General features: G+C 39.7%; 1 protein-coding gene across 1 annotated transcript in view; it reads right to left on the bottom strand.

Moving 5' to 3' along the window:
* ALDH1A2 (aldehyde dehydrogenase 1 family member A2) overlaps window positions 1-25,585 on the bottom strand; it is a 94,529-nt gene that overhangs the window by 47,143 nt on the left and 21,801 nt on the right. The window contains exons 2-4 of the mRNA XM_077747945.1: window positions 8,475-8,579; window positions 8,155-8,295; window positions 4,733-4,862 (exon numbers count right to left, since the gene is read on the bottom strand). Of these exons, the coding sequence (XP_077604071.1) occupies window positions 4,733-4,862; window positions 8,155-8,295; window positions 8,475-8,579 (376 nt within the window). The remainder of the gene's footprint in view (window positions 1-4,732; window positions 4,863-8,154; window positions 8,296-8,474; window positions 8,580-25,585) is intronic.

Genomic DNA, 25,585 nt, shown 5'->3' with positions numbered 1-25,585 from the left:
AGACCCTTGTCAATCACACTGATACTGCAGGATTCTGCGGGCACGTCCAATTGTGAGCCTAGTGTGAGAGAAGAGAGAGGGATGGGAGAAGCTCTCAATTCAGAGGGAGAAAGAGCTGTCCGGTGGAGAGTTCAAAGTGCTAATGCCATAATCTGTTTCTTCTCTTCCCAAATATTCTAAGGGGAGGCTACCCTTCAGGGGGAGGGAAAAAAGCAGGTCCTTGCTCTAAGTATCCATTATGTAATCAAAGTGCTCTTTGTAAAATGCAATTTGGATCAAGCATTTGTGTATTTAAAATTATTGAGACACTCACCATTGCTGTGATAAAACCTGTAGCATGGCTTACCAGGCCCCAGAGCCCCACTGTCTTCTCTAACTGGCTGTACTTTCAGATCCACTACCACCCTGTACTCTCCTCCGTCCATGCTCTGTACAGGCTGTTACCACCACCTGTGAGGGCCCTCCCTCCATCCTCACGTAACTGCCCGTTCGTCTGGTATATCCCGCCTCCTTCTCCAGGAAGCCTTAATGCTGGGTGAGATGCCTCTCCTGTGGAGAGCTTCATGCCTCCATAGCTGAATAAACTACACTATCTTGCAACTCTTGTCTACTTGCTTGTTTGCTGTACTATTCTTTGAACATGTTACTTACTCACCTTTGTACCTCCAGTGCTTTCCACAGGACGTGAAACACAGCAGATGCTCAAAAACAAATAAAACACAATAAAAAACGAATGACTGTAAGAAGGAAAAGAGTGAATGACTGAGAGGCTGAAGTTGATGCCTGATAGAGGATATGAAGGAAGAGTCTTCCCATTACCTGGCAGATTGCCCTGCCTCCCTAAATGGGAAGGAGTAAAAGACACAATAGTGTAATTCTTCCTACTCTTTTGGGTTCTTATGCTTTAGTGTCAGAGATACTAAGCTGGATGAACCATAGGATATCCTTCAATGAAACAAAGAAATCTTCTATTTTTGAGATTAAAAAAAAACTTTCTGGGGTGCCTGGGTGGCTCAGTTGGTTAAGTATCTGATTCTCAATTTTGGCTCAGGTCATGGCTCCAGGGCCATGAGATGGAGCCCTGCACTCGGCTCCATGCCCAGCATGGAGCCTGCTTAAGCTTCTCTCTCTCCCTCTCTCTGCCCCTCCTCTGCTCGTGCTGTCTTTCGCATGTGTACACTCTCAAAAAAACAAAACAAAACTGTAAAACAGCTTTCTAGTTTACTTTTTACAGGTGACCAAACAGAACTGTGCTTTCACGGAACTGTGCTTTTCATTTTCTTATTTCCTCTAGAAGCAATGGTTTGGTATTTGCTGACTCAGTGTTCAGGCCAACTTTACAAAACCCATAACTACCATGAATAATAAGAATAACAAGCATATTAATCTAAAAATCTGCAGAGGGCTAAAGACTTCACCAGGGTGACTGGCCTCTTCATCCGCCTGTCTTGCTGAACTAGTCTCCATAAGAAGAGGGTCTCCAGCAGAAACTTGGGTTTGAATCTCAGGCCTGCCACTTACTAGCCATGTAACCTTGCTCAAGACACTGAATCCTTGCCGCCTCATTTTCTTATCTGTAAAATGTAATACCTTTTAAAACTCAACCTGTTTCACAGAATCACACAGGTCCTGTGGGTGACAGAATAGTTTACACAATCAAGTACTGTGCAAATCTAAAGTACATCATTCCTTTACGTTATAATTCCAAATATAAAGTTACGGTATTTCACAGAGAAATGTATGTAACACAATAAAGACCTCATGGTTAGAGACTGACAACTTTCTTATGTTCCAGATTTCAGTGGAAAAGCCTGAGAAGGGACAAAATCAAGCTGATGATAAATTATGGAGTTACAAATGACAAACACAAATGGACTGATTCAACACATCTGAGAATAAATAAGTGAATAATAATGAGCCCCCTTTTCCTGATCTTCCCCTATGCTCTCTCCACCCTGGGTTCAGTCCAGCTAGAGTGCCTAAGCACTGAACTAGCCAGAGGGGCCTATGAGCAGAATTCTCAGTAGCCTATGACGGGCAAGCCCAAATGTACCTAAACCTGGCACAGAGAGGAAAGTTCACATTTGCCTCCGTCCTTCCCTCATGAGCTTGGAGCACCACAGCAAGAGCTCTCACATCTCAGATCCCCGGCCTCCTAGGGGCACTGCCTTCTCCTGACTCCCTGGACAGTTACCTCAGCTCTAAATGCACTTTAAGAACAATTAGGGAAACTAAAAATTACTTAGCATACAAAAGAATTCCTCACTTTTTCCCTTCACAAGCTGGATACCAGTTCATGAGTAAAGGTGAGAGAGACTTCTGTGAAAGCCTTTTTAAGCCCTATATGTCTAAATCCCATGCTCAGCATCCCCAAAGAGCATCAGATGAAAATAGTGAGGCTTCTGTACCAACCACCTCTTGCCAGATAAATTAAAATAATGCATCAAACATCAGAGACTCCAATAATTTTTATCTTATCAGGGTCTTTCTTCTCTCCTAAGAAGCAAAGACAACTTTATGTGTATAGCTTTCTGTTTCACCTCATTTCTAAGATTATTTGTAAGTCATCAAAATAGATATTTAAATGCCTCAATCATATTTTCTTTTAATAGTGAAATGGCGGGGCGCCTGGGTGGCTCAGTCGGTTAAGCATCTGACTTCGGTTCAGGTCATGCTCTTGGCATTCATGGGTTCGAGCCCTGTGTCAGGCTCTGTGCTGACAGCCAGCTCAGAACCTGAAGCCTGTTTCAGATTCTGTGTCTCCCTCTCTCTCTGACCCTCCCCTGTTCACACTGTCTCCCTCTCTCTGAGAAATAAATAAAACATTAAAAAATTTTTTTAAAAAAAATAGTGAAATGGCAGAGGGAGGGGATGCAAAAATAAAACAACTCAGGGTCTTTGGTCTTACTAATTTACCTTTCTGCCTTGAAATAGGAGAAGCCAGCCTTAAAAGGCAGACACGTGTCCCGTTTTTAACAAAGATTTTAGTTCTCAGGCCCTCCAACAGGCATGCTCATACTACCTAGTAACCCCGCTCCACTCAGACCATTCCCAAACCCTGCCAGCGAGGTTAGGGAGCAAAAGTTCTGTAAAATCCTCAGAGCCACAACTGAACCAAGAGTCTGACAATACCTTAGAGCAATCTTCTCCACCCTGAACAAGGATGGATGGCAAGGAAGAGTGCCTGTAACTGCCAACCCATTTTCTAAAGGCTAACATTCCACATGTTGCTGTAATTCATGGAGGTAATTTTAAAACAGACCTTTGAAGTCCCTTCTCCACTGGCACTGTGACTCCTCTTCTTGCCTCACGCCTAAATGAAGCATCGCAACAGCCACTTGGCTGGTGCGGGTCTCTGTACCCTCCCCTTGCTGCTCGAGGCAGAGAACCAGCTGCACAGGCATCACCTGGCAGCTGGGTAGAAATGCAGAATCTCAGGCCCCACCTCAGATCTATTCCATCAGAAACCACACTTGACGAAGACCCCAAGTGTATGTATGTGCATCAAAGTTTGAGAAGCACCACTCCAAGCCCTCCGTGCTATCAGTCGGCCACCCCCTTTTCTGGTAAACCAACACTTGGCCTAGGATGGGCCCCAGGGAGTGCTCCAAAGTGCGCAGCCCTACTTTCAACTCTCTGGGATGGAGACGGAAAGCAGGCTGTCTTCCAAAGAACCTAGGTAGAGGCGTGGACATGGCATTAGAAGCCAACAGGAGCCACTGGTGAAGACATATTTCCTTTCCTCATGTCTGTTCACCACTACCAACACCCTCACATCTCCCTCAGTTGTTCCCTTTCCCATCCTACCTCTTCCTCCCAGTACTGAAAATGGAGCAGCTGGTGAAGTGAGTCACCAGGCTCTAATGTTAGAATTTTGGCTCTACAACTTACTTGCTGGTGAATTAGGAAACTACTTAACTTCACTAACCCTCAGTTTCTTCCTGTCAGTGAGGATGCCAACAATAGTGCCTTCCCCTTGGGGTTGCTGCGAAAGCACTCAATCTGGCATTCCTATCGCTGTCACCTCATGTGCAGATCGGGACCTGACCACTGGCTTAGCTTGGACACTCACCCTCTCCTTTAATGGACTACAGTACTGACAGGCCAAGCCACACCACTTGGCACCTAACTGTAACTCTCCTATAGAGATCTCTCTTGCTGCTGATTTTATCTCCTAACCTAGATCTTAAAAAGAAAGGATGGCTGTTGTGTTTACAGATTGTAAAAGTAATTCTTGCTCATTATGGAAAACACAGAAAAATATAAAAAAGAGAAATAACTTATCCACAATCTCTCCACTAAGAAGAGACAACTGTTAACATTTTAGAGTGTTCATTTCCAAACAAGTAGATCTCGGTGTTTCAGGAAGGAAAGGACCAAGTCTCAATGTTCTTGAAAATGTCCCTGACTTTCCCACGTCTGACATCTCTCCACACCCCCAGCCCCTAATGTAGCACAGTGTTGAGCACTTAGCAGCTGACAAGCCCATACCTGTGCCTTAGCCAGCTGCCGTACTGATGTAAGTGGCCTGTCCCTGCACTTATATGTACACGCCTACACACAGAAATAGGGACACGGTCAGAGTTAGTAATGTAATGTATTTGGTTTTTCGGTTCCAGCGGCGATGTGGAGTGTGCTCCTATCTGCATTCTACGAGGAGTGTGTTTGATAGTGAATGTGTTTCTGGGGGGTTGCCAGCTTTCACCTTCCATGTAACTCAGATTTCACTTACCTACAGGAATGGTCATCCCGTGAATTTTATCAGCCCAGCCTGCGTAGTACCGAAGCGTTTTGATGACCCCCTGCAAATCCACGTAAAAAGCTTGCAGGAACGGTTTGCCACCATTTAAGGATTCCATGGTCTGTAGGAAAAGAAATAGAAAGAACTTTCGAGTGACAAACGCAACAATCTCTGGAGCAGAAGAAAAAGGAAGAGCGAGAATATGAATGAAGATGAATAGTGACGCATACGTGGTCAGTTCTTATTTCCCAAATAAAAAGACTTTTTAGTACTGCCGGTTTAGGTTAGTCTCTAGTAAAAACCACAGTGAATATGTAAGCACATGTTCTTGGGCCCGTGAGTCTCCAGTAACCACTATCCAAATGTATAAACACACGTTTCTTCAACTGACGATGAAGAAACGTTCTGCCTGTCAAACCAGCTTCTGTTACATTAATGATCAGAGCTGCGTGAGGATGTTTTGGAGTCGAGACCAGTAATCTGAATCCATAAAGAGGAACAGGGTCATGGGCCTTTATGCAACTGATGAGAATATAAAGCGTTTTCCACTACTGCCAAGACCCCTGCTAAGAAATGGGATATCCACAGTGCACAGCGACTTTATTTATTACCATCAAATAAACAAGAGCTCCTCTAGGGAAGCTCGCACTTTAACAAGTTTAGGGCTGCTTTTTGGTAAATATTTATGTTAACAACCATTACCTATTAAAAGTGAAGTATCTGTTCCATTGAATAAAAATAGACATATTGAGCAGTCGTAGATTAGAAATGTTACTATTTGAACCACGTGTTCTTAAACTGCTTGAATGTGTAGCAACAACAAAAAGCCACATGGACACACTGAAATGAGAAAACAGGATTTGGACTTGCGAAATATTGAAGATGTTACAAGTTTAATGAATTAAAAAATTAGGAAAAACATGGGGCACCTGGGTGGCTCAGTCGGTTAAGCGTCAGACTTTGGCTCAGGTCATGATCCCACGGTTCATGGGTTCGAGCCCTGCATCAGGCTCTGTGCTGACAGCCAGCTCAGAGCCTGGACCCTGTTTCAGATTCTGTGTCTCCCTCTCTCTCTGACCCTCCCCTGCTCACGCTATCTCTCTCTCAAAAATAAATAAAACACTTTTTTAAAAAAAAAGGAAAACATATGTTTATAACCTCATGTCCTTCTCTGTGAGGATATTTTATCACTCACTCATACCGGTGTGAAAATGATGTGAGCGCTGACAAAATTAAGATGGAAATATTCTCCATTTGATGACATAAAAATACAGTCACTTACAGGGCAACTTACCCACTCATGTGGGTAAAGATAAGATGGGACTCACGTGGGTAAGGATAAGATGGGGTTCACATGCATATAAGATGGGACTCATTTTATTTTTTTTATTTTTTTTTTACAAATAGTTTATTGTCAAGTTGGTTTCCATATAACACCCAGTGCTCACCCCCACAAGTGCCCTCCTCCATGCAAGATGGGACTCATTTTAAAAAATCCCATTACTTATTACTGTATATTGATTGGCTTGCCTTTACCAGAGGGAGTCCAATTACTTCCCAGTACTTTTGAGAACATGTGTATGTTCAGGAGATGGGTCATTATGTTCTCCATGCAGCCAGAACAGAGCTAAGCTCCACACAGCATAAAGGGAAGTAGTCAGTAACCAGAATTTGGGCCACCACATGGTCCCAATGAACTGCTGACACCAGCCAAATTCACCTGAGAGTTGCCAGCCCTATGTTCATTTTCAATTAATTATGTTTACTTGGATGAGGTATTAACTTCATTTTCTGGTCAGAAGCTCCCATCTATTCCAGAGACTGTCTCTTATTAAAACTCACTCCTCCCATGGCCCGAGAGTGTTTAAAAACAGAAATCTCATTTAGGTGTAATGGCAAAGGGGAATTGATCATGGTGAGACGTATGTCCAAAAAAAAGGATGGCATGTGAATTTCATGACATGAAAATATAACTGCAGAAATGAACTATATATATAGTATGTACCATTAGTCTAGGGTTAATGTTGTAAATACTGTATAGATTTCACTCAATTAAACAGATACTTACAATCAATCTGCCCTCTCTACCCGACCGTTTATGTCCCAGGAATCGCTGGGATTACAAAAGAAGTAAAATACAGCTCTCACTCTCGAAGAATCATAATCCAGTGAAAACCTAAACCTACAGACCAGCATTTTCCCCCAAGTGTTCCAAAGAATTCAGTTTTGCACGATATTGATAGATTAGCCAGAAAAATAGTGTTGAGGTTTAAGTAAACTCAACTTAGTTACTTAAACTAGAGAGTAGGGCTTTTTAGAGTCTCTAATATGCTCAGTGTCTTGTCAACATCTGAGAAGGATCTACTTCACGAACGAACACCTTTCTCACAAAACGCATAAACACCTCACCGGAACAGTCTTCCTTCAAGTACCAGATTAGAACATGTTTTTATAGAAAAGTAACTGTTACATGGGTCAGAGCTCCAAATCAGCTCCATAAAGGATTCATTTTTGTTCCCATACTATGAACAGATCCTGGCAGGGGATGGCAGGAGGGAAGAGCGATGGCAGCAGTGACCCAGAGGAAGGACACAAGGCATCCCTCCACCAGAGCAAGCCCAGTTGTGCCCTTCCCACACGGAGGGTAGGATACAGTGGTCACGGTCTAAATGCCTGACTGAACAAGGACTGATCAACGCTAACTGATCAACAGTGGGCTGCCTAGGTGGAGACACAGACAAGCCCGAATGGTTCCAGTTCCCAGGCAGTCTGCATTCTCTAAGAAACTGACTTTTATTTTATAAACAGCAAAAACAAACACAAAAACCACTAGGAGAGAGGATGCTCCTTATGTGAGAAAATGATTTAGTGAAAGACAGTTGCTGTCTCCTGCTATCTCTCCTTTCCCCTGGTTCTAGAAAGTGCCAGAAGAACAAAGGGGGCAGAAGTCCCTGAGAGGCCCTCTGCTTCGGAAGGATTCTCTTTAGTCAAGAGAGGTTAACTCTGGGGAGGTTAAAAAAAACAGTCCTATTTGATCCTCAAATGAATCATTTGGTGTTGGTTTTCTGCAAGCTTCATGGGGACTCTCCTGCTGCTTAACTGTTTTTGTTTTGATTTGTCTGTCGAGGGTGGGCTAATAAAGTTGGAAAGGAAGACAGGAAGGTCCTTACCAGTCATGGGAAGCTATGGTTTTGGTTCTTCAAAATTCACTAAGAAGAGACCCTCAGCTGGTCCTGCACCTACCCATCTGATCCCAAAAGCCAAACAGCTCTCATTTTTCACGTGTATTATGTTCTCCTCAGCTTGTCCGCCAGGTTGGCTTCACACCACAGTTTCAGAAAGGCTGAGGAATCTACGTTTCAGTGGAGTGGTAAATTTAGGGTTAAGACTGAATGTTTTTTTAGGCTACTTACTGCAAGAACTGCCCTGTCTCGTTCCACCAAGTCTGCAAGCTTATCCAGCAGACGGCCTCTTTCTGAAGCGTCCATCCTTCTCCACACTGAACCAAGAGAGAAAGCCAGGCGGGCTGCCTGCACTGCTTTGTCTATATCTGCCTGTTAGAGAGGAAGAGGCACAACTGAAGAGAGAGAACACTCCAAATAAAGGAAGAACCACCTGCTTTTATGAAAAAGGTGATGAGAGAACATCAGTGCTGGTGTGTGGGGAGCATAAGCTTAGTGCTCTATTGTCTGAAGGCAGTTATTTCACAGGGAATCTTTTTCTAAGGACGTACCTTGTCTGCTTCTTGAACTTCACACACCTGTTCTCCTGTGGCTGGATTATAGACAGGGAACACTCTCCCGCTTTCTGAGTTCTGCCACTCGTTGTTAATAAAAATCTATGGAAGTAGACAACAGAAGGGGGTTGGTGAGACACATAATAGGAAGCCAACCAATGGTGAAGGATTATGGAAGTACCATGGTAGTGAGAGCTGTTCTCTGTGTTTGCTGGCATGTAAATATTGAACCTGAAGTGTCACAAGAGCCCCTTAACAGTATGCTGTCCAGCCTCACCCCAAATTCAGAAATTTCCTCTATGATATCTCAAGGTTATCTCAAGGTTATCCAAAGATTAAACGTAGTTCTTACCTTTAGTGAACCTGCCAACCAGTGAGAGAGTCAAACAAAGATGGAAGGACAGAGTCTCACATACATACAGACAGTACACTGAGGCTGAGAAAATATTTACTGACTGTCCAAACTCTGGCCAACATCTAAAAGGAGTAAATACCGTGGAACAAACTGATAGTCACCAAGCTTCAGATCCTAGTTTCTCTGTCAGAGGCATAAGTAACTTCACAGGGGAACTTGAAGGGTGCTGAAAATAAGTAAGCATTCACTTAATTTATAGTCAGATCCTGAACTGAGCAATGACTTTGAGCAAACTAATCGGTGAGTTAAACAAGTTACATGTGTAAATTCAAGTTAGAGTTCTTTCCCTTTGCTGGCTAGGCTACCCGGCTCGGCAAAGGGAAAAAGCCGGTCTTTCTGATTGGTCTCTCAAGAATTTCTTAAGAGTCTTGGTTACCTTATAAAGGAAATGGAGATCATATTAAAATGGCAAATAGACTAATAGTTTAAAAAAGTATTCAAGTTAATACCTCAAAAGATTTATAAGAACGGAGTTGAAGAAAAGGAAAAAATATAGGCAAAGAAATGTAAAAATTTTATTGATATAAAGAGAGAAACCCAAACAAAATGTTTGGACTATGACAGCTCAAAGAATACACAAAGATATTTTACTCTATGAAATTTACAGCATGACAATGAAAATTTCTGAACTCAAGAGCCATCAGGCAATTTAGAAAAAACACAACGATAAACTGGCTTGTTACTGTTTGCCATTTTAATAAGTCACAGATGAGGCTAAATGAAGATAGATCTACAATTTTAAATGCTAAGCTCTAGATTATTCCAAAGCTATATTTTGCTGTGATTTGATAAAACAATGAAGCCTGTGTTTCCCCTTTTTAAGACAAAGGGGAAAAAAAGACCTTAAATCTGCATAACAAGCACAAACACAATGATCTTGTAATTGTATAACATTTTAAGTGTACAATTTATAAACTTGCTTTATAATTTACAACAATTTATAAACAATTCCTAAATGTAATGCATTCATTTATTCAGTAAGTACTTAGATACTTCTAGACCGGGACAGGCAAAGAGGACTAGCAGTTCCAGCCCTCCAGGGTCTTACAGTCTCTAGTAGTTCATTAAATATTCACAACAACCTTAATGGCAGCCTTTTATTACCACTACCAAAGATGAGAAAGTTGCAAGGATGGGAGGTTACGAGTCTCACGAAGCAGGTTCTCATTGCGGCTCTGACTCAATCTATTGCTCCTTCCAGTGTTATGAGAGCTTGGGGGATGGCTCAGCCCAAAGAAACAATGAGTTAGTGTCCACGCTTAAATTAGATCCATAGTTTTTAGACTCCTGGTCTAGTTCTTTCGACTCCGCTTAACAAACTTCCTAACAATGCACAGTTCATAATATCTGCTCACTCCTTTGAAACACAATGTGACTTCCAAGGTAATAAAAGATAAAAATTAAGAGGTTAGTTTCACTTCTAGGGTATTATCAGTTTTAAGGAAGTGGGGTCTTGCCAATAATCCTTATTCTCTTTATTCACGATTTGACGGAAACTTCCCAACCTTTTAAATCCAATTTTAGGTTTTTAAGTTTAATGAAACTGAACAGTTCTAATTATATGTGAGAATTGAGACTTCATGACTTTTATTGATTCTTAGAGGTCTTTCAAAGATCAAAGATAAGAATTACTTATTTTTTAACAGGATAAAACTCATTCATTCTCTTACTGTTTTCAGTTCAGTGCATGGATCGTCTTATAAATTTAAGATACATTAGAGGACCTTAGTGATCTTTTGCTATTTTATCATCCTAGGAATTACTTCATCATCACTTATCAATTATTTCCAACCATGCTAAAAAAGAACAAAACAAAAAATTATGGAACTGCCTAGAATGAATAAATAAATACAACTATTTCCTCATCCGTCAGTTTTCTTCTTATGCCATACAAACTAACGCATCGTCTTTTGGAACCACATAAAAGCAGTCTGGAGACACCATCCTTGTCATATTCTTTTTAGCTTTCATTGCATGCAGTTAGGAACTCAGGATTTTTCATTTTAGTCCATGACGAGTAAGAGAAGATTACAGAGAAAGATATTTCACAACTGTAAATGAGTCAGAAGATGAAGGCAAAGGGGTGCCTGCGTGGTTCAGTCGGTTAAGCGTCCAACTTCGGCTCAGGTCATGATCTCAAGTTTATGAGTTTGAGCCCTGCGTCGGGCTCTCTGCTGACTGCCAGCTCAGAACTTGGAGCCTGTTTCAGATTCTGTGTCTTCTTCTCTATCTGACCCTCCCCTGTTCACGCGCTCTCTCTGTCTCAGAAATAAATAAAATATTAAAAAATAAAAGATGATGATGAAGGCAAAGAGAGAGAAACATTGGAGACTCTACTGGTGAGGGTGAAGTTGATGAAGCAAAATTTTGGACAATGAGCCTTTAGGATAAGCAAGTAGATTTTCTCAAACTCAAGAATCAAAGAGCAAACAAGATATATGTGAATACACCAAGAAAACATAATATTCTAACTCAGTTAGTCATTTAATAGGACAGAGTTAATTATTTAATATTTTTTCAACAAGAACCTGGAGCATCTTGTCTTGCTAAAAGAATCCATGTGATAATTCTTTTATCTCTTATGATATCTGTGGGTAAAATTTTACTTGATATGATTCATAAATGGACAAATACTGAAGGTAGGTGTATATACAAAGGTGACTAGGACAGATATTGTGTAGAAATAAAAAATTTCATTAGATTGATCAATCTAGTTTATATTTAAATTAGAAATTAAAAACAGGGGCGCCTGGGTGGCTCAATCGATTGAGCGTCTGACTCTCTTGATTTTGGCTCTAGTTATGATCTCACAGTTCGTGGGATTGAGATCTGTGTTGAGCTCTGCACAGTCAGCACAAAGCATGCTTGAGACTCTCCCTTTCTCTCTGCCCTTACCCCATGCGCTCTCTCTCAAAATAAATAAACCTAAAAAATCCTAAAGATAGAAACATTTTGTAATTATGGAACAAAAAAGACAGCCATCCTCTTTTATACAAACTTACAAGCACTCAAACTTTTCAATAGTATTACATTGTGAAAATGCACATGCAAGAACCAGAAGTAACAATAAGTTGTAACCTATTAGAGATGTGTGTAAAATCTAGAATCAGTATTTATGCCATGAGTATGTCCTGTTTCATACATGATGGCTGACGAGCAGAGAGTTACATTCAAAGACCCTTGCCCATTTCAGGCCAAATATTTTCTCACAATATTTTGAGGTTATTTATCATTCCAGTATTTTCTATCTTACAATGCAGTTTATAAGAAGTCTGCTCTAAGTCTTTGATTATAACTTCCAACTCAGGATTTGCCTTTTCTGTCTGGTTGCTTTCAGATCTTGAATTTGTCTTGGAGTTCATAAGTTTCATCACAGTATGTCTAATTATCAATTTACTTATCTTGATATTTAGGCATTGTGTCCTAATATCTGTGAAATTTTGTCTCATAATTTCTGGAATATTCTTAATCATTATCATCATTTCCTTCAATACCATTCTGTTTATTCTCTCCTTCTGGAACTCCCAAGTGTTACACCTTTGAAGTCCATCCTCAATGTCCTTTAATTACTCACATTTTCCATACCCCCTTTTGAAAAAATATTTTAGTAAAAGTAATTTTATTGCTTTTGTAAATGTGGGATATATTCTTCTGAATAATTCCAACTATACAAAAAAACCCCACAGAGAATAGAAAAAAAGATCACCTCAAATTTTACCATCCACAGATAACCAAAGTTCACAAATTCATGACCATTCTTCTAGACATGTCTAGGCCCAATGTGTGCACACACGCACACACACACACATACACACACACTTTTATAAAACAAGATAAACTCTACATGAGCTTTACAACTTGGTTTAAAAATTTAACAACGGGGTCGCCTTGGTGGCTCAACTGGTTAAGGGCCAACTTCAGCTCAGGTCATGATTTCATGGTTCGTGAGTTCGAGCCCCGCGTCGAGCTCTGTGCTGACAGCTCAGAGCCTGGAGCCTGCTTCAGATTCTGTGTCTCCCTCTCTCTCTCTGCCCCTCCCCCACTCACACTCTGTCTCTCTCTCAAAAATAAATAAACATTAAAAAAAAAAAAACTTAACAATGTCTGGGGGACCCTGAGTGACTCAGTTGGTTAAGAATCCAATTCAATTTCGGCTGAGGTCATGAGCTCATAGTTTGTGGGACTGAGCCCTGCATCAGGCTCTGAGAGCACAGATTCTGCTTGAAATTCTCACTCTCCCAATTTCTCTGCCCCTCTCCTTCCCCCACTCATGCACTTACATGTGCTCTCTGGCTCTCAAAATAAACATTTTAAATAAATAAATACAAAAACTTCACAATATGCTATAGCCATNTTTAAATAAATAAATACAAAAACTTCACAATATGCTATAGATATTTTTAGGGTTTCTTTGTATTCCAAAGTGTATGTTTATATGTATATAGGTGACCAAGCATGTTGCACATGTACACATATGTGTAGCTTAATTTATTCACTCAATCCTCTACTGAAGAATCCTTATGTTATTTCCATTCATCTCCTTTTATTTGTGTTGCAGTTGAGTGATTTCTTCAGCTCTGTCATTCAGTTCTCTTTACCTGGGTCTAATCTGCCTATTTCAGTGTTTATATTTTTATTTCCAAAAGTTTTACTTTGTTCTTTTTCAAATCTGTCTGGTCACGTTGTTTTGGTTTTAAAAATTAATACTTTATTTTTTAGAACAGTTTTAGTTTGTAGAAAGCTAAGCAGACAGTACAGAGATGTTCCATATCCCGTTCCCCTCCTTAGTTTTTCTATTTTTAGTATCTTGCATTAAAGTGGTACATTTGTCACAATTTATGGACTAGTATTCATACATTATTAACTAAAATCTGTAGTTTACATTGGGCTTCATTCTTTGTTTTGTACACTCTTATGAGCTTTGAAAAATATCATGTATCCATCATTATAGTATAATACAGAATCATTTTTTCACAGCCCTATAAATCCTGTGCGCCACCAATATATCCCATTCCCTCCCAATAAACCTCTGATAAATGCTTTTTTTTTTTTACTGTATCCATTAATCTACCTTTTCCAGAATGTCATATAATTGGAATCATACAGTAGGTAGTCTCTTGAGACTGGCTTTTGTCACTTAGCAATTTGCATTTAAGGTTCCTTCATATTTTTTCTCCAGGCTTGTTAGGCTTTTTTTTTTAAGGTTGAATAATATTCAATTGTATGGGTGTTTCACAGTTTATTCACCTTTTAAAGGATATCTTGATTGCTTCCAGTTTGGGGAAATTATGAATAAAATTGTTATATGCAGGTGTTTGTGTGAACATAAATGTTCAACTGATTTGAGTAAATGCCTAATTAGTGACTGCTAGATCACATAGTAAGACTATTCTTAGATCTGTACGAAACTGCCAAACCATTTTCCAAAATGAGTGTATTATTTTACATTCCCACCTGCCACAAATGAGAACTCTTGTTGCTTCACATCCTTGTCAACATTTGGTATTGTCAGTTGTTTGTATTTTAGCCATTCTTGTGAGTATGTAGTGACATCTTGTTGTTTCACATTCAAATTTCCTAGTGACATGAAGCTGAGAATTGTTTCACAGGCTTATTTGGATCTGTGTCTTTTCTCTGGTAAGGTATCAGATCTTTTGCCTGTTGTTTAACTGAGTTGTTTTTTTACTGTTCAATTTTAAGAGTTGTCTGTATATTTTGGATACAAGTCCTTCATCAGATACGTGTTTTGCAAATATTTTCTCCCAGTTTGTGGATTGTTTTTCATTCTCTTTCAGTGTCTTAGCAGATAAAAAAGTTTTTCATTTTCAGGGAAATCCAATATATCAGTTTTTCCTTTCATGGATCATGCTTTTGGTGTTGTATCTAAAAACTCATTGCCAAACTCAAGGTCATCTATATTTTCTCCTATGTTATCTTTTAAGAGTTTTTTAGTCTTATATTTTACTTGTAGGTCTAAGATCAATTTTGAGTGAATTTTGAGAAAGGTTTAGAGTCTGTGTCTAGATTTTTTTTTTTTTTTTGCATGAGAGTGTCTAGTTTTTACAGTACCATTTGTCAAAAAGATTATCCTTTGTCCATTATTGCCTTTCTCCTTTGTCAAAGATCAGTTGACTATATTTATGTGCACTTATTTCTGGACTCTCTATTCTATTAATCTGTCTATTCCTTTGCCAATAGCACACTGACTTGATTACTGTACCTTCACAGTAAATGGACTTATACTTACGTACTTCTCCTTTTTTGTGGTAATGTAAATGGCATTGTGTTTTTTATTTCAAATTCCAATTGTTCATTGATGGCATATAGGAAAGCAAATGACTTTTGTACATTATCTGTATATCCTATAATTGTTTATTAGCTCCACAAGGGTTTTTTTTTCCTCTTTTTTTGTGTGTTCGTATCCTTAGGGATTTTTCACCCAGACAATCATGTCATCTATGAACAAAGACAGTTTTATTTCTTCCTTCCCAGTCTATACACATTTTATTTCCTTTTCTGGTCTTACCGTATTAGCTAGGACTTTCAGTACAGTTGAACAGGAGTGGCAAAAGGGAGTTTCTTGTTTCCATTCATAGAAAGCATCTATCTAATTTCTCATCATCAAGAATGATGTCAGCGAGAGGTTTTATGTAGGTATTTATCATCCAGTTGAGGAAATTCCTTTATTTTTAGTTTGTTGGAATGGATGCTGGATTCTGTCAAATGCTAATTCTAAATGTACAATGCTACCATATTTTTTTTTAAATTAGCCTCTTGATGTGACATCATAATAAATGATTTTTTAATTTTGAACTGGTCTTGTATACCTGGAATAAATCCCACCTTGCTGTGGTGTATAATATACTGTTGGATTTTATATGCCAACATTTTTTAGGGTATTTGCATTTATGTTAATAAGAGGTATTGGTCTGCGGCTTTCCTTTCCTCTCTGTGTCTTTATCTGGTTTTAATATTGGAGTAATGCTGGCCATAACAGAGGAGTCAGGGAGTGTTCCTCTTGCTTCTGTTTCCTGGAAAATACGGCACAGAATTGGTATGTTTGCTAGAAGTCACCACTAAAATCATCTGGACTAGGGGCATCTGTGTGGCTCAGCTGGTTGAACATCCAGCTTCAGCTCAGGTCATGATCTCGTGCTTCATGAGTTCACATGAGTTCAGTGAGCTCCACACTGGGCTCACTGCTGTCAGTGCAGAGCCCACTTCAGATTCTCTGTCTCCCTCCCTCTATCTGGGCCCCTTCCCACGTTGTTCTCTCTCAATAATGTTTTTTAAACATTAAAAAAAAATCTGGACCAGTTCTCTTTTTTTGGAATGTTACTAATTACTAATTCAATTTCTTAAGTTTATATGGGTCCATTTGGGGCTAGCCAATATAAGTTTCCATCCTTGGTTCCCACTATCAACTATTCCTTTTGTGTGTGTCTCTTAGGTCAACCTCCTGAGAAGAGAGCACCTGGTTGGTTCTAGGACATTTTTTAAAGCACCTCCAGATGTAAATGAAATAACTGCCCTTGTGTCCAAATAGATGTAACCATGAAGAAGAAAGCCACATATGTTTGAACCCACTAAAGGGCCTAGCTTGGATCAGGATAATTTCTTTTCAAAAGAACCATAAGGGTCAGGCAACAAGTGACAAATATCTCAGGAGTGGGTGCCAAGTTGGCAGGTGTTAAGATTTTTAAAATTTCTGTATTTTTAAAATGTCTTTGATATTGGTATCTGGGAATTCTGGTCTCAGAGAGTAAGATGGAAAGTATGCTCTTCTCTTCAATTTTCTGGAAGAGTTTTTGTAGAAGTGGCATTATTTTGTCCTTAAATATTTGATAGAATTTGCCAGTAAAGGTATGGAGTTTTCCTTGTGAAAAGGTTTTTTAGCTATACATTCAATTTCCTTAATAAATACAGGGCTATTCAAGTTCTCTATTTCTCCTTGTGTGACTTTTGGTTAAATGTGTCTCTCATGAAATTGAGCCATTGGGGGCATCTGGGTGGTTCAGCTAGTTAAGTGTCCTACTCTTGATTTTGTTTCAGGTCATAATCTCATGGTCATTAGATCCAGCCCTGCATTGGCTCTGCACTGAGCGTGGAGCCTGCTTAAGTTTCTCTCTCTCCCTCTCCCTCTGCCTCTCCCCTAAGCTTTCTCTGTAAAGTAAAAAAAAGAAAGGAAGAAAGAAAGAAAGATAGATAGATAAGACAGACAGATAGACAGAAAGATACTGGCACATTAGTTATCAAATTTGTGGGCACAGAGTTGCTCACAATATTCCTTTATTATCCTTGTAATGTCCATGATGGTCCCTCTTTCATTTCTGGTATTCGTAATTTATGTCTTCTCTCTTTTTCTCTTTGTTAGACAAGGGTAGGTATTTATCAATTTTATTGACCTTTTCAAAGAACCAGCCCATTGTTTTATTGATTTTCTTTCTTGTTTTCTTGTTTTCAATTTCACTGATTTCTGCTATAATTTTTATTATTTTTCTTCTGCTTGCTTTAGATTTATATTGCTCTTCTTTTTCTAGTTTTCTAAGGCAGAAACTTAGACTATTTCTTATTTTCTAATATATATAACTCAATGCTATACATTTGTCTCTAGCATTTTCACTGCATCCCACAAATTTTGATAAATTGTACTTACATTTAGTTTAAAACATTTTAAATTTCTCTTGAGACTTATTCTTTGATTCATGTGTTATTTAGAAATGTGTTCTTTATTCTCCAAATATTTGGGTATTTTCAGCTTTCTATTATTAATTTATAGTTTAATTCTATTGTGGTCTGAGAGTATTTTTTATATGATTTCTACTCTTAAATTTGTTAAAGTGTGTTTTATGGTCTAGAATGTGGTCTATCTTAGTGAATGCTCTATGTGAACTTGAGAAAGATGTGTATTCTGCTGCTGTCTGATGGCGGTTTACTTTACTATTTCTAGAACTGATAGCAGCATTCGCTTTCATAGAAAACCCAGCTTTTGCATTTTCCTTCCATTCCCAATTCATTTTAATATCACTGTTCTTTCAATTAATCAATGTATTAAAAATAATGTATGCATGCATAGCTGTTTCAATTACATATTGTAATAATGTTTCATGTTATACCATGTAATAAAGCAGAAAAAATGAAAGGCAAAAAGGTTGAAAATAAAGTAATATTGTCTTTTTTCAGACATGATTGTACACAAATTCCTAAGAAATCTACAAAAAAAACGCTGAAAGTATAATTTAGCAAAGTCCTAGGATACAAGATCAATATACTATCAATAAATCATTGAAAAATGAAATTTAAATGCATATATTTATATATACACATTAGTTCAGGTAAGATCTGGTTGCATTGTGACAGAAGAGTCCTTTACAATATATTGTTTACCTTAAAGCCAGAAGTGGAAATCCTGGGCAACAACTTTTGGCAGCAACTATTAACTCTTTAAATTATGTGAATTTAAAAATAATAACCTAAGAAAGAGTCTCAAGAAGAATTGTGGCTCTTAGTTGCAATGCATCCTCTTCATAAAATTGAGGGACTTGCAAAACTCTCTCCCAACCCTCTGTAGAAAAAGATTCAATAGGGAAAAAAAAGGTGTAACTAAGAAAAAAGGAAGAGCCGAGCAGAAATTTGATTTTGCAGAAAAAACTGCCACATGTTCATTGAAAGCCTATTCTAAGGGCACCTCGCTGGCTCAGTTGGTGAAACATGTGATTCTTGATCTCAGGGTTGTGGGTTCGAGCCCCATGTTGGGTATGGAGATTGCTTAAAAATAAAATATAAAAAAATAAAATATTTTTTTTAAAAAGGCCTACTCTAAACGTTGAATTGTTTGTATATACTACTGAACACCCACAGAAGACATACTCTGCTCTCCCTGTCCTGGAGCTGGTAATCATGTTTTAGAGACAAGATTACTTTCAGGAAAGTTAAATGATGTAAGGCACTCTATGATTTAGTGCCAAGATGAATGGTAGAGATAACTGCTGCAAGAGTGCACCTCAGAGAAGGGAGATCTTGGTGTGGGCTGACATGTTAGAAGAACACTTCAGGAAAACAAGAAATAATGAGGGAGTGTGACCCAGGGTAGGGAAGGGATACGGTAAAAGAGAGAAATTCTATCCCTAATAAAATGATTCGGTTGGCCTGATCTGCCTCTCCTCCTTGACTTCAGCTCCTCTCTGAAGATTATCTGATACACTGGTTTAAGGGGTGTGACAGAGAAGGAAGAAATCCAAGCCTCGCTGCTCTCCTTCCCTCCAGGAGCCCCCAGACCCCACCAGCAGCTCCAGTGGTTGAGCGGCCCTGGAATCCCCGCCCCAGCCTCCACCGTGCGCACCGGCTTCCGAGTTAGCAGGGTGCCTTCCAGTACCATGAAAATCCAGAGAGTACGTAGGTCAGAAAGCTGGTCACAGTCACTGAAAGAAGAGAGATAGGAGTAAAGATTCTTTTAAATGTTATAAATTGGTATGTTTAGAGAGAGCGATAGCTAAAAGGAGAGAAACATACAGCAGGAGTGAAACAGGAGGAAGAAACTTTTAAAAGACATGGAAACTTTTAAACACTGAAAAAAAGTGTTAGAAAACAAATATTTTTTTAAATGTAGTTGTTAGAATTGAAGAGACTGAGAAAAAGAAGCCTTTTGGATTTCCCACTAGGAAACAATAAACTGAAAAGGGAACCATGATGAAGAGGAATGGAGGCATAGTGGGAAAATGAAAGGTTGAGATAGGGAAAATAGAAAGAGCTAGAACTCCTCTCCAGTGAATATTCAAGTGTTCAATATTTTTAACTACTCAAGACTGGATAACTAGCTTTCTCTCCTTTGTTTGCATGAAAATACAGTTAGAAAAAACATTAAAGCGAGACCAGCCAGCACACATACGGAACCCGTGGTGGGACAACAATTTGATAGCCGTCGACTTGTGTCATCAGAATCCAACTATTTGCAGACACGTCCTGTGTTCACGGTTTTGGTCAACCTCTGCATCTTGCTGGTAGCCCACAGAGTGGAGAAGGGACTACACTGTAGAGGAAGCATGGTATTCTTGGGTAGCCTAATCCTGATATCCTAAGTACGTGTACTTGGGCCAAAAGGTTCTCAAAAGCCAAGCAAACAATTGCAGAAGTAAAGACAAGGAGTCCCAGGCAATCAGTAGGGACAATTTTTTTTTAATATATAAAAAGTCTAGTGTTAAACACAGCTGAATTCATAAGGATGAGTCTCTTAAGATGCAGGTTTCCATGGTCTCTTCCTATTAACACCCTCCTAGCCCAATTTCCCTTCCCTTATCTCCTTCAATAGTTTGTACTAAGTAGGTGCCTAGTGCCTGCTAATGTCTCCTTAGATTTCCAGATCTTTCTTTTTCAGGGCAAATTATGTCTTTCAGGCTAAATATACCTGTCTGTCTCCATTATACGATCCCAAGAGTACAAGAAGGCTAAAGGGGTTTTTGTGCCAGTCATCCCAAAAGACAAAGGCCACTGCTTCATGCAGCACGTCGACCACCAAATAATTCTTTAAAGAGAAAATAAATCACTCCAATGACTGACTCACTTGTAGAGAACAGACCTAGCTAAAACAAACTCAAATATATATAATCAATCCTACCTACCCTACTGCCCCATGATTCCCATATCTGAGAATGCTCTTGACATCTGTTTTAGGAAAAAGAGTAAGAAAACAGCCAACTGGTCTGAGCAGCCTTATCAGAGTCACATTGAATTACAGCATTTGTTACCCTGCTGAAGCAACATGGCATTAAAGCCAAGTACACTCCGATGTCAGTTGTGACATATTCCCAAATTGAAAGAAACTATGCTTGCCGTCAGTGTTGTGGTAGAAGGCAATGGGAATTGCTACTGGTAATGGTTAATGTTCATTTCTTCCTGTTCCACTTTCTATAAACAAGGTAATGCCTATACAAGCTCATTACTGTAAACTGAGCACATTTAAATTGGCAGTAAAACCAGAGTATTTACTCTAGTGCACATATAAAGTGCCTCATCCAATGTTTTGGAAATGTTTCAAGTTTTGAAACCAAGCAGCTGGCAGCTTTACAAGCCAAACCTTACACTTAAATCACTCACTCTGGAAAGTTTTTTGGTGTCCCGTGTCAGGTAGTACCATTCAGCAGACATTCATTCCCCCACCCTTTGGATTCTTTTGCAATAAATTTGCATTCACAGGGCTCTTATAACTCTTCCAGCACCACAGACTCCAATGGCTGTTGATTAAATGTATATATCCTGTGCATTTAATCTGACTTTCATTATGGCCACTTCGTAAAAACGCCACAGTCTGGACAAGCGATGACACATAGCAAGAACCTAGAATCCCTGCAAAGCCTCAGATTAGGGTTTTTTTCTCCTGCTTTATTAATAGTGACCATTTTGCGGCCCAGCTCTAAATCAGCAAAAGTATTTGACAGCAAATGCTCCTATCTATGGATTATATATAACCCGTCCTACACACCAGATGAAAAAGGGATAACCCTGGGAAAGGAAGGTCTTGTTCCATGTAAATCATGTTACAAATTGGACAACACCCAGAGAGTTCATTGTCCAGCTTCAATTGTGAAAGCTGTTCCCATTTACTATTCCCCTAGAATCGATGTTAATTAAGGCAGACTGAGACCATAAATCAGCCTGGGAGTTTTACAGTGTAATTCAGCATTAAGCATATATATTTAAATTACAAGTAACTGATTAACCATGGGAGTTTTTCCAGAAGTGGTGGGGGCCATTTCTTTATAATAAAGACATGTCACCTTTCATTTTTGTGAGAAGAGAGCACGAAAGAAATACTGTATTATCTTCCAAAATAGTGAATTAAGGCTGATAAGTGACTCATGACACTGGTTATTGGGAGGGGGAAGAGAAGAAGAGGCAGGAGAGCTGCATGGGGGGAGGCAGCTGCATCTTTTCTCTACCTCCCTTGAAGTCGTGCATGGGCTCTCCCTCTAGNGGGGGGGGGGGGCGGGGGGGGACAGAAATAGGCAAGAACCAGCACCCGCCCTTGAAGTGAGCATTCAGCACTGCAGAGGGAGGACTGTCACAGTAATGGCTCTAATAACAGGATGTGGCAACATTCAAAAGTATATTTATTGAACCTCCACTAGGAATATGCTTCAAAGAGAATATACTTGATGTTCCAATTGTATCAAACACTAGACCGGTAATTTGTGTGCCTCTGAGAAACCCAACCAAAGAGCCACACCTGCCTGACAGAAGCCAGGAGAACATCTTTCTGAGGACAGGATTTGGGGATCCATTAAAAAAAAAAGCAGTGGCTCTGTGAACCCACAGCTGAAAATCTGATGAGTGAGTCCTTCAAGAGCTGTGCTAACACAGCCCATCTCCACACACCTCCCTACGCTGTGAATATGAAAAACACATGCAGAGAAAGAGCCTGGAAGAGGAATTTGTTTTAACCCAAAGTACATGGATAACACACATTCAATGAATAATTCAGGTAATTAACATTATTAGATGCCCACTGTATACCGAGCATTTTCACTGCTTCATTTAAGCTATGTAACATACCTATGGTGTAGGTCTTTTCCTTCTAGATGTGTAAAGGAAGGCTCATGTTACAAGTCTAAGATTATACTGTAAATAATTTACAAGGCAAAAACTTGAAGGTAGGTCTCTAAATGCTAAGTACACAGAGCTTTTCTATTCCTCCCTTCCCCATCTCTGCTAAACTATAACTTTAAGTTAAAGATCTATGTTCAGTTAGCCCAAAAACAGCAAAAATAATATAATTAGGATATTTCTTGTAAAGTCAGAATTGAAAACCCAACCAATCAAGAGAATAATAATAAAACTTAACACTTGAGTGCTTACTATGTTCCTGCTGCAGTTCTAGACACTTTACATATATTAACTCACTTAATCCTCAAAATTATCATCTGAGGTCAGCACTATTATTATCCCCGTTTTATAGATGAGGAAGCTGAAGCTCAGAGATCTAGAGGAGCTTGCCCACAGTCAGGCACATGGCAGAACTGGGACTCAAAACCCACACAGTCTGGCACCTTCACCCCTCAACACTTCACCCCTGGACACTGGTATCTGTAAGAGACTGGCACTCTGGTGCGACTTCCTTCGTTGCTACATAATGAAGTTCCTTCATTATCTGGTCCCGACCAACCTTTCTGGTCTCATCTCCAGCCATTCCTCACCACGTATCTAAGCTGGAATAACATCTATAGCACAATACCTTTCATGAGAAATAGACAGGGACAAAATAACACCACGTTTCCCATCAAGGATGCGTCCCCATGTCAATACAGAGTGGTGTGCGTGCTTGTGGAGAAAACCAGTGTCTTACAGTGTGCCATAAACTGAGGGATGAAAGGGTTTAAAATCTATGGATCTAAGTTCCTCCCTCTGCCCCCTATACTGAAATCACACCGAACGTGCTATGGATGGTTATGAGTGAGGGTCTCTGAGCCTACTGTTCCCTCCCTGCTTTACCTGACACAACATTAGAACTTCAGTCATCCTCTAAAACTCAGTTCAAGTGCCTGATAAAGCTTTCCCAAATCCTTCAGAGCTAACTGTTCGTTCTGACTTCTGCCTGTGTACACACTGACCCGTAATGTGTTACCTACATCCCCCACTAGATAGTTGGCTCCTTAAGGACAAATACTATGTCACTATGTCATCTTTGTTTTTGATTTCCAGGACCTAGAAGACAATAGTGAAATGGGAGGTGCTCAATAAATATTTGTATGTATTTGTATTACCTGTGAAGCAAATTCTTTCTTTCTATCAACAAAAAACAAAACAATGTATGTTTTAATTGCAGGAGTCAGGTCCTTGGAATCCTAGAGCCGTTCCTATCTATCCAGAGAAGGAGGCTCCCAGTCAACACTGAATACTACCTCACTAATACTGGGTGCTTCCTACTTTTTCTTGTCTGGATTGAGGTTACACAACAATCAGTTTTGCTCTAGAACATGGTTTTGGATAGTCTCTGTGACACCAAGATAATGGAGTTATTTACTTACCTTAAAGGATTGCAGAACCACACACCTTGCTAAAACTCTTTAGGAAAAAGGTGGTTCAGAAGGAACCCTTTTTCTCTGGGGCACTGGATGATGACACTGGGGTTCTCCTGAGGGATCCGAAACCTGGAAAGCCAAACCAGAACTCCAGTCTCTTCATCTGACCACTGCCAGTAGTGTGGTTCTTTATTTAACTATGCTTAGGGGTATATTTAGAAGGGGACATCACTTCATCACTTTAACGGTCTTATTTTCTATTACAGCAAAAGGAAGAGGAGGAGATAGGGTGCTTGTGTTCTGTTCTTGGTTTCAAACTAAAGTTCAGCTAGTCTCCCAGCTGTCCCAGCCCTCGGTTTCTTTATCTACAGCAGCACCAGTCTTGGTAACTGAAAACAGGCTAGTCTATGGCACTTGTGATAAAACCTCCGGCCAGCCCCTTGACAGATATTGATAATCTATCACAATATCTTCCAGTTGAATTTCTGAATATTTTCAACGTGGCACTTTAGAAAGCTACTGCCAACTGAATGGAAGATGTCATCCCTAAGGACTTCAAAGTTTTAACTCTGTCAATCTGATGTACTGGCTATAGAACACGTATGGCCACCAGTGGGCGCTCAATAGGAGAGTTTATCAGACGTTCTGGGACACTGTAGGTTTGTCTTGCTTCTCTAGGTGTATGGTGATGTTTCTATAACCATTTCAACAATAAATCTCTGTGTCCACAGCAGAGTCCATCCTCAGGGTTCAAAAGTGGTGGTCTCCTTTTCCAATTACGTCTAGTACTCAAATATGCAATTGATGAACTAGAAAGATACTATTCTGAAAAAGCAAGATTTGGGTGGGAAAAAATCCTGCAACAAATATTTTAAACTTAGGCAAGGTCATCACCAAGCACAATTGGTAACTGCACACCTCCCTCAAGAAGGGTTTCAGTTTCTTCTTGTGAAACTATGCGGTTTGACACAATCATACTTTACCAGCCAAATCTTATTAAAGGACCACATTAAAAGGCACTAATGAGGGCGCCTGGGTGGCTCAGTCAGTTAAATCCAACTCTTGGTTTCAGCTCAGGTCATGATTTCGTGGTTTGTGAGTTTGAGCCCTGCGTCAGGCTCTGTGTGCTGACAACTCAGAGCCTGAAGCCCACTTCAGGTCCTCTGTCTCCCTCTCTCTGCACCTTCCCAGCTTGTGCAGGCTCTCTCTCTCTCAAAAATGAACATTAAAAAAATTCTTTTAAAGGCACTAATGAATGGATATCTTTTTCTTGGTCTAAATATAGTTAGTGGAGGCTGCTTGGCTTAGGTAGAGGCTGCTTGGGTTAGGTAGAAATAGTCACAATGCTGGAAGGGGCCTTAGATATAATCTATGCAAATGAAAAATGTTACTAAATAAATTTCTTGAAAGAAACCAATGACTTGCCTAAGGTCACACACCGTGCTAGTGGCAGAACAATAGGGTCTGGAATCCCCATATCCTGATTCCTATTCTAGTGCTCCTTCTAAATTTAACCTTTGCTGATGTTTCTTTGGAAAGCAGATTTGATGGTTGATCAGGGAATCAGAGCAACCCTCACTGCATTTCTTCCACAAGGTCTCTTAAAAATTACTCGGCACAAGGAATTTTGCTCAAGTTCCTCTTTCATTCAACACAATCAATGCAGGTGACAGGAAAAT

The sequence above is a fragment of the Crocuta crocuta genome, unplaced genomic scaffold (assembly GCF_008692635.1).
Source record: "Crocuta crocuta isolate KB4526 unplaced genomic scaffold, BGI_CrCroc_1.0 scaffold130, whole genome shotgun sequence".
NCBI lineage: Eukaryota > Metazoa > Chordata > Mammalia > Carnivora > Hyaenidae > Crocuta > Crocuta crocuta.
The sequence above is the reverse complement of the archived record's forward strand: the minus strand, read 5'-3'. Positions and strand labels throughout refer to the sequence as shown.